The sequence below is a fragment of the Vespula vulgaris genome, chromosome 23, assembly GCF_905475345.1.
Source record: "Vespula vulgaris chromosome 23, iyVesVulg1.1, whole genome shotgun sequence".
NCBI classification, from domain to species: domain Eukaryota; kingdom Metazoa; phylum Arthropoda; class Insecta; order Hymenoptera; family Vespidae; genus Vespula; species Vespula vulgaris.
In genome coordinates this window covers 3700629-3711295 of record NC_066608.1, presented here as the reverse complement: position 1 = coordinate 3711295, position 10667 = coordinate 3700629, and the positions used below count along the sequence as shown (strand labels likewise).

The following is a 10667-nucleotide window of genomic DNA, read 5'->3' as shown; positions in this document are numbered from 1 at the left end:
TATTTTGATTATTCTCAATAAATCTGTTCATTACGTGTAAAATTAGAGCAAAATCATGTTAAGATGTATGCAACTATCTATAATTGTGGTACTTAAGTTCAAAGATAAGATCCCAATTAGAAAAATTTAGAAAATGATAAAAAATTTGTACACTGGTCAAATGATTGGTTTTGGTAAGAAATGGGAGTAACAAATTTTTCTTAGAAATAACAAAAGAAAAAGAAATCAAAGGTGAGAAATTGATTAACAAGAGAATCTAAGACATTACAGATAATTGATAATGATCGGAAAAAAATAACGTATATATATAAATTTCAAATGAATTATCCTGATATGCTCGCAAATCAAAAGGCATTATTACTTCTCTTTTCACACACGTTTTTATTTAGACTTTTTTTCCCTTTCCCTTGCCTGATTTTAATAACATCTTCGCAGATAGTTCAAGAAAAACCATTATACATTTGACCGATACATTTCGAGCTAAAAACAGTAAGACAACCGAGTCTTATTAGCATTACTGGTCATTTTTAAATCAGAAGTAGCCAGCATTAAGACACATAATAACTAAACACAAACATCACAATTTGTATCTAAATATATCGTTGTATATCGTCAAATATATTGTTACAAGCTAAAATCACGTTTTTTCGAATCTGAAATATTTTGCAGAACATAATCGACATATTCCGAGTATTGTGTGGCAATACTTTTTCATCGCGACAATGGTATATAACTCTGACAGTTAGGTAGCGATGATCCTTAGGTAGGTAGATCCTTCGTGAAAACTGTCTATCATCTCTGGTCCGGTGCGAAAAGCATAACGTAACCTAACGAAACGCTCTCGTAGTTGCGCAGAAATGACGTAGCAGCTGTACATCGAAATAAGACGACTATATTCGATGTAAGAGATGTGATAAGTGATTTCACGAAGGATGTTCAACATATTTGGATTTACGTGATCTTTTTAGAGATGTTTTATTCGAGCAAAAAGAATAAATTTTTCTTCCTGTCATGTTAAAAACTTTTTATTTTTATTTGGAACATGACTTGAAATCATGAGTCGTCTTAATCAGTCAATTCTAGTGAAATAGCCTTTTTTATAGGAAATACTTTCATCTTTTTTTTTTATAAGAATCTAGGATTATTCTTTAGTTTTATTTTAATATTATAATATCTCATATATCTCCATTTATATATTTACATATATCTACATTTACAAATACTTTTTTTTTTTAGATATGTATTAGATTTACAATGTACTGAAGCTTTTAAAAAAAATGGATCATTGTTCCTCGAATTAGCCTATACAAGTATTGTTTTTGGTACGTAGATATGCTTAATTTCTTTAATACTTTTATTTAAGTTGATATAGTGCTTATTGAGTATAGTGCTTAGATTTTTTGATTATATAACGTGACTTAAGAAAATTATGGTATTTGGAATGACTAATCACCGCACGACTAATTCACATGCATAGATATAAATATAATACATTGTTTTAATTGGAACACATTTTATTGCTTCACAGCACAACTAACACATTTTTTAAAAAAATTTGGGAAATGTTGGTCTGGGCATTATCTTATTTATTTATTTAAAAAATTAAGTTATGAGTTTTTCTGGTTAATTAGGTCTGATTGTGACATTATGCATCATTCGAATTTATTTTTCTGTTCTTTTTTTTTTACGTCAATACAAAGTACATTTTCGGATATATTGTTATAGTGAATGTTTTCACTTGTAGAATATATGTAATGATGATATGCATTACGTGCTTGGATAACAATCATACTCGTTGATTCACTTGGCTATAAAATATCTGGATCCTTCAGTTCAATGTTCAAGTGATACTCGATATTACCTATATATATTTTTTTCTTTATAAGAGTTTCTAATATTGTTGCCAACAATTTATGTTACGAACGAACAAGTTCATTTCTGAAAGTAATAAGTTTCTTAGATTTAAAAATTACATAAATCTGAGAAGTTAAGAAAAATCGATCTTTTAAGAATATTTATTCTCTATTATAATATTATTCTTTAAAAATATTTTCCAAAAATTTCATCGGAAAATTTCAAAAATTAATAAAATTACATTTCAAAAATTATAAAAATTTATAATATTATTTGCCACATTTGACGTTATATATATTTTGAATTTTAAACTGTTTCCCCAAAATTATATTTTTCAAATCGGTGCCAATGACATTTTGAAAGCAATTGAGCCAATTTGAATGAAATTTGACAAGATTATTTCTCATATCTTTATTTTGTTTTTATCATACGGAAATATTTTTAAGAGCAATATTCTTTTTAATCCTTGAAAAATTATTAAAATTTTTATTGGAAATAACGTGTTAAGTTTTTATTAAATGAAATTATTTAAAATCAAATTTTTCAATGTACTTTAACTTCTTGTTTTTTTTTTTTTCATTCTGTATAATATCCTGAGAAGATGTTATTAGCACCGCAATATCGGCGTATAAAACGACTCTGCTTGGTTCGATATACTTCCAAGTGAGATAACTTCAAAAAGATAACGGATTGTTTTAATTTTTTTGTTGGAAAATATTTCCTGAAGTAGATGCTACCAGATATATTGAATAATTTTTTATTATATAAAATACATTTTATGCAGAAAAAGAATCATAAAAATTATCTTTTTCTTTCACCGTCTACGTGTATGTAACCCCTTAAATAATTAACTATAACTCACGATGTTTCTTGTACGTCTTAATTTATTGTATTTTTTGAGTGGTTGAATAATTAAGAGATTGAATAGTTTATATCTACGAAGAGTTTTACGAAAAAGTGAATTAGAAACGTTTATGGAATGGAAATTTGAAAGAACGTGGCCGTATTAAAATAAAAATAGACCCGTAGATCTGTTTAAGCTTCAAAAAATGATACTTCATAATACAACAATAATAACATTAGATCGTATTGATCTAATGATAATGATACGTGTTATTATGGTGATAATATGTTAAGTAGATGGAATGAAACCTAACAGTAAACTAAAATATAAGATAAACTAATGATAAAAATTAATTGATTAAAATTAATGGTAAAATCATATAAGACTACAATAAAATGACGCTCTTTGGCATTTTTCATGTATTAAAGAAGAAAAATGATATATATAGATATATAATGTGAAAGTTATAGTATTATTTTTACTAGTATAGATGTACTATACTAATAGTAAATATAATTTATATTTATACAATTTATAAAAATTATTACAAACTTTCTATATGAAATAAGAAATAATTTTGTAGCGTCAAAATAAAATAAAACTTAAAGAATACAAATATGTATATATACATATGTACATACATTTTATACTTATATGCATAAAATACATAATATGTACAATATGTAATAGATAATATATGTAAAATGAGATGAGGTATACAAGCGTGTGATTTCAAAATTGTCATATTTCGATACATAAATTTTGTAGTTGTGACCCATAGTTAACTATCGTGGTGGTCAACATTTATAACTCGATAAGTATTTGTTAAGTTTTATTTGAGCTAATTTAGATATATGATACTATATTCTTGCCTTTTCTAATTTGTTTCTTCTAACTATTTGATTGTTTCGAAAACGTAATAAATTTCACAGTAGAGGATCCTGTGAATCATTACAATTGTAATGTCATCATAACGATAATGTACGAACGTAAAAAGATCCATATAATATCACGTTTTTTGATTGTTTTATTATTTTAATGAACGTCGAAAACGACGGTAATAAAACGTTTGACCTATTGCCACTATTTATAATATTATGATGCTTTGTTCTGAATTGCGTCTGATCTTTAAATAGTTAATTGAATAAATGCGAGTTTAAGAACATTGGACAGAACAATTGAACTCTCAAATTCCTATGTAAACATTATATAGTATAATTCGATAATTTATTACGATATTTTTCAAATAAGAATTACATTGAAAGGTTTAAAAAATAATATAAAAATTATATGTTTATATGAAAAAAATAATATTGTATTTTTGGAGAGAAAAAATATGGTGAATAATAATACTTAGTCTCTCGAGAATGTGTCTACTTGCGGAAAATGTTTAAAATATGATTCACGTAATCGACATTACTCCTTTCCTTCTGAAACGATATACACGTGCTCATGCTCACGTATCACTTCGCTTGATGGACGAAATGACGTACGAAAGGTTAGGAGAAGTAGAGAGTTATTTGCTGAGGAAAGTAAATATTGGACCGGAACGTCTCATCTTAAGAAAATCGATCAATGACCATTCTTGTGTATATATATATCTAATCTTCGCTTCGGAGAATTTAAGTTTCACGTAATCACGCTATATGCAGGTACTACACGTCATAAATATAATATATAAAATAGCTAAGTACAAATTTCATTTATTTATATAAGTAAAATAATATGTTAGTTAAAAGAAAGTTTAACGACGTCGAAGTATATGTAATAGAATTATAAACATTATGCTTACTTGTATTTATCGTATGTATGTTATAATCTGAGAATCTGATATATATACATATATATATATATATATATATATATACATATATACATATATACATATATATATATATATATATATATATATATATATATAATACATTTATATATATGAAATAAAAATGTATATATAGTTATAAATAAATGATATATTATTTATATCTAACTTTTATTAATTTTGGAAATAATCCACGACAATGAAAAAAAATATATGTAAAATATTTAAGTAACTAATATATATTTATCCTCTGTACATTATTATTTGGTAATGTTGACTAATACATATAAATTTTAATAGTATTGGCGCGTCGAGCGAATCATAAAATGTTTTATTACATTTACATAAATTTGTAGATCTATTTTCAAATTGATATACTTCATAACTGATTTGCGTGTAACTTTTTTCGATTCTTCAATCTATAAATCGATATATAATCTGATTCTTAATATCGTAAAAATTTATAAAGATTATGTTTAAGGAAACACTGCTCCGTATGCTTTCACGTATAACATAATCTGTTGCGTTTTATTGCGATTATTGGAGTTTCACCGTTCACACGCGGTTGTTGCATCATTTCAGTTTGAGGAACAGACGGTTGCCTAATATGATTCATCCTTTTCATTCGAGCATGCGTTAGACATTGTCCACGTGCATAATTCTATTGATATGGGAAACGTGTTCGAAACATCTATGTATATATATATATATGGCAATCTGGGATATCTCGAATATTACACGGATTATATCAGATAAAATTAAGTCACACACTCGATGATTTCTCTCGTTATCATATTTTTTATTTACAGTTCTTTTCCAATATATAGACTTTGTGTCATTTTCTAAAGCGTCTGAATTAATGTTGTAATATTGTTTTTTTTTTCGTTTTTCTAACGTTTTTTTTTGAATGAATATTAATTTCTGAAAAGTATATGCGATTTTTATGTTCAATAATACACTCCTACATACACATTATCCACGTTATTTAAATTGTTTTCATCATTAATAAATCCATGTAATTGAAATAATTATTTCAGAGTTTGAACGTGAGAATTAATTAAAAACGAATAAATAGCATATTTATAATAATCATGATATCTTATGAAATATGATTTTGAAGGAACGTTCTACGGTAGAATTGAAAATAACGGATGAATTCATTAATAAATTATTAACGAATGCGTGCTCGTGTTTCTAAAGAAAAAGAAAGTTGCATCAGGCAGAAACGGCGGCGCCTATCATCGACGGCGCATACTTCCAAGAAATTTCTTTGGGTGTTACGTGCTTTCAAGCATACGCGCCGGATTACTACGGGAGTCGAAGTGTCTCTTATGAGATAACAAAACGAAAAAATATGTTAATGATTGAAATGAGATAATCGTAAAAAATTGGAATTCATTTAAAAAAATCAATAATACGATTTTGGTACGATTTTTCGAAGCGATCAATATTACCATGGTTTTTTTCGTCAATCGCACGCACCCATCTGTACGAGTCGGTGTGTAAGTATAAAAAGTGGGGGAATGAAGGTCACCTTAAGAAACGCGACTGAGTTCTGTCAGTTCAGTCAGTAGTAAACCGACGTGCCGGCTGCAAGTTTGTTATCGAACTGCAACAGCTTGAATTTCTGCAACAGCTTTGAGGGTCTATCTTCGTTGAGATTACGAGAAATATATATTTAGAAGGTTGGTGAAACATGTTTTTCTCCTAACGAATTAACGTAGAAAAATTGTATATTATTATTTTTTATCGATTTATTTAATATGAACGATGGGAAATAGTAATAAGAGAGACGATTGTACGTAATATAAACGTGTAATTTTCGTTTTTTTTTTTTTTACCGCTTATACGATATCATTGATATTTCTTCGCAAAGAAAAAAAAAAGGAAAGAAAAAGAAATTTTTCGAGAGGCGCACGTGCGGAATTTATTTATCGCTATGGATCTCCGTTTCTTTTCTAAGAAATGTAATACAATGGAATGCCATGATTATCGACGGATGGATACTTTAGTAATCTTTTTTTTATCGCGACATTCGTTCGATTAAATTTATAATCGATTCTAATAGAACATATTGAATTTGTAATTAAATTCCAGAGATGCATCATACACATGTCGGTTTTATACATTACGATATAGAATACCGGCAAAAACGCCGGGCAAGCTTGTTCTTCTTTTAGAAACTTTAATAACTATCGTGGTGCCATCTTACGGCTACGTTCTCTAACAATATCATTTGCTCTCTTACGAAATATCTATAGTGGATAAAGTGAATTCTGTTAACAGGAATTCTTTCCCCATTTGGAATTTTAAATTTAACTGTGTACGATTCGATTCAAAAAAGAAACAGTGATAACTCTCCAATTGTGGTTTTGATATCAATTACTGAGAATTAGTACTGATACATGTAATTCGAAATACGTGTATATCGTAAAAATTTTATGTATGCATTTATCTTGTAAAAAAAATTCCTTCATATAGATTTCGAGACGAACGATTATTTTTCTAATAAAATAAAGTAAGATACTGTTTACGAGTTGGGTATATATCTCTTTATGTATGTGAATGTATTTATGGTTCACATATTGCATGGTTCGCTTTAATTAATCGTCTTTTACTTCACATTGTTAATCGATGCTTTTTTAGAATATCATTTCTCGTTTCAACAAATAAGTTCTCGTTTTATTGCTTTTCTGAATATTTCTTCTCAAATATTCGCTACTCATCGAACAATCGCTATTTTTGTCTCGTTCGCTTCTGAAATATGGAAGCATCAAAAAATTTGATAAAAATAGCCAGTCATTTTGAACGCAGGAAATATAAACGTGTAGACGTGATGTTATCTGACCTCTTTGACCTTCCGGGTACGATGACCTTCAGCAAAAATTTATGCGGGAAGGGTATTATCCCGAAATATTTTCTCGTACTTTTTATGCATCGTAAATCATATTTTGATTTAAGAAGATCTTTGTTATATTTCCAAATAGAATTATAATTAATAATAACGCGTATAGTAATAATCAAAAATATTAATCGACTGATTCGAAGATGACATTCATTAGACGTTCAACGATTATCAATGGGATTATTAATAATTTATTGTTAATGGGAGGGCGCCAAAATAAACTTCGTAAATTGTATTTAAACTTGAAATATTGATTGCGAGAGGTTTATAGGCCTTTATTGAAATTTATTTTTCCTACTTATTTTTATTGGCAGAATCTATTTACAACTAGACAATATATTAACGTTCGTGATATTAATAATTACGTAAATATAAAACAATTTGTAGTCTTTCAAAATTATATTTTTTTTTAATTTCTTAATTAATTTCTTAATTAATATTTTTATTCATATATCTGAAAGAACCTCGTATGTATAATACGTTAAAGTTTCAATTTATTTATTCTGTTTGAAAATGAACGAACCAAATGCGGTCCTTTTCGGAATAATGGAAGGGGAAACCGCTCCCGGCTACCGTAGCAGGCTTGACAACCATCTGAAATCTTTATCCTTTCTCGTTTAAAAATTGCTTCCCCTTCGTGAGGAAAGTTATTTTCGGAAGAGAAGAATATAAAGGTACAATCTGTGTGGTAGGAAACATGGATCTTTCCTGTTAGTTGTCTTCCCCTTCTAATATTTGGATTTGCGTAATATTCGACTTTTTGATAGATGTTAATTTACAGTAGAACATTTTGTGTGTGTGTGTATATATATATATATATATATATATATATATATATTAAACATGTGCATAATTAAAATATTTATATATTTAGTATATATTTATGTATAAATAATTTTTAATAAAGAATACTGGAAATTCAATAAAAAAATGACGTATCGAAATAATGATCGTTAGATAGCAGAAAATATTCCAAAGCGAAATCTTGCTCTGATGCAGCATTGAACTTTTTTCAGGAAAATGACTTCGTTAAATGAAAAATTATTAAGCACTGTCGTGGAGCCCACTTCGAATGGAAAAAACAAAGTTACTGTTGTGGGTGTTGGCCAGGTCGGAATGGCATGTGCCTTCAGTATTTTGACAAATGTAAGTGAATTATTTATTGTTTCCTTTTTAATATATGATAAAATTACTTGCAAATTGGACATGAAATCACAAAGAGAGACGGAGAAAGATATATGTATAAATTTGTACTTTATATGTTGGATAAATAAATATTTAACGTTTTGCATGAGAAGTCGGTTTATGCTTTGTAAAAATATTCGTTGAGAAAGAAAGCACGATACTACTGTTTTTTCGTTTATAGAACGTGTCAAACGATCTTGTACTCGTCGATGTGATGGCGGACAAGCTAAAAGGAGAAATGATGGATCTGCAACACGGTAGTGCGTTTTTGAAGAACGCAAGGATCAACGCCAGTACGGATTACGCGGCTACAGCGAATTCAACTCTATGTATCGTGACTGCAGGTGCTCGTCAACGCGAAGGCGAGAGCAGGCTCGATCTGGTTCAAAGGAATACCGATATCTTTAAAGGGATCATTCCTCAGCTGGTCAAATATAGTCCAAATACGATCTTATTGATTGTATCTAATCCCGTTGACATATTGACTTACGTTGCATGGAAACTATCCGGTTTGCCGCAGAATCGCGTTATTGGTAGCGGCACCAATTTGGATTCCACGCGTTTTCGCTTCCTACTTTCTCAAAAACTCAATGTAGCGCCGACCTCTTGTCATGCTTGGGTAATAGGAGAACATGGCGACAGTAGCGGTAAGTCGAATGATTGGAACTTTAATAATTTTGAAAACTTTATTTTATTCCAAGCAATTGTTATAATTTCGATTTTTTTTTAGTACCGCTTTGGTCTAGCGTGAACGTCGCGGGTGTACGTTTTCGCGATCTTAAACCTGACATCGGTACAAGCAAAGACGAAGAACATTGGGGTGAATTGCATAAACAAGTCGTCGAAAGTGCATATGAGGTTATCAAGCTCAAAGGTTATACTTCCTGGGCAATTGGACTTAACGTATCGAGTCTCGCAGCAACGATACTGCGAAACACTTATCAAGTTCATGCCGTTACCGTCAAACTTACCGTAAGTCGATAAAGTAGAAAAATTTGTATCACATAAGATGATTTCATTAATATCGTGTTAATGAAATTCATTATTTATATATTTAAATATATTTTCGAGCATCCACGTTGGTATCGAATATTTACGTATTTACTTATTAATAATTATTATTAACAATTAATATTAAATTTATAATATTCCAGGGTCATCATGGTATTACCGAGGACGTTTTCTTATCTCTACCATCTATATTGGGTGAAAACGGTGTCACGTCAATTGTTAATCAAATATTGACGAATGAAGAACGGGAGCTACTTCAAAAATCAGCCAATACAATACATGACATCCAAAAAAATCTGAAGCTTTAAAATGACAGTAATGCGTTCTACTTTGCATTTTTGTTTGCCTCTTATATGTCGTGTGTGTGTTCAATGTATATTTATTTTGTTTAAACTTTAATTATTCTTAAGCAACAGTGATATCGGTGATTGCTTCCAGTTTTTTACTTATATCATATAGTTGCATTTATTTCGACGAAATTATTATTATTATTATTATTAACTTAATTCGGACGGAAATTATAGTTATTTTACAATAATTAATTACTTAGTGGATTTTATTTTCGATGAATGCTAAGGATACTAATTGTATTATTTATTTTATATCTACTTAAAATTGTGTTCAAGAAAATTTTTTTAATTTCATGACAAGCATATACAGACGTGGCAATTTACTTATTTTTTTGAAGATGTTAGAAAATTCGAATACGAGTTTCAGTATTAATATTGTAGTTTAATTAGCATTGATGTCGTGATATGAGTATTATCATATTACTTTTCTCAGTGAAATATAGCTAAACCTAAATTTATTATTATGACATAAATCATGACATAAAAATAATTGCGCACATGAAATGATGCGAAGTATATTGACCTGGGAACGTAAACGTATCACGTATTTTACAACTAAACTATGAATTATCATGATACTTCCGCTCCTTGCGCTTTCATGGATCTTTTTTTTATAAATCTAATATAACATAATTGTAATAAATGTTTCCTAATTATTTAATATATAAGAATTAAACAAATATTTTACTTCAAATA

General features: G+C 28.6%; 1 protein-coding gene across 1 annotated transcript; it reads left to right on the top strand.

The window, feature by feature from the left end:
* Positions 1-6049: 6049 nt before the first annotated feature.
* On the top strand, positions 6050-10665 carry LOC127071835 (L-lactate dehydrogenase-like). The gene is made up of 5 exons (XM_051011575.1): positions 6050-6205; positions 8442-8571; positions 8792-9257; positions 9341-9582; positions 9765-10665. The coding sequence occupies exons 2-5, from the start codon at positions 8446-8448 to the stop codon at positions 9927-9929; spliced, it is 999 nt and encodes a 332-aa protein (XP_050867532.1). The 5' UTR covers positions 6050-6205; positions 8442-8445; the 3' UTR covers positions 9930-10665.
* Positions 10666-10667: the final 2 nt, after the last annotated feature.

Coding starts and splice junctions, on each gene's coding strand:
- LOC127071835 (XM_051011575.1), top strand. CDS start 8,446: ATGACTTCGTTAAATGAAAAATTATTAAGCACTGTCGTGGAGCCCACT. Junction 8,572..8,791: donor CCTTCAGTATTTTGACAAAT/GTAAGTGAATTA, acceptor TTTCGTTTATAG/AACGTGTCAAACGATCTTGT. Junction 9,258..9,340: donor AGAACATGGCGACAGTAGCG/GTAAGTCGAATG, acceptor ATTTTTTTTTAG/TACCGCTTTGGTCTAGCGTG.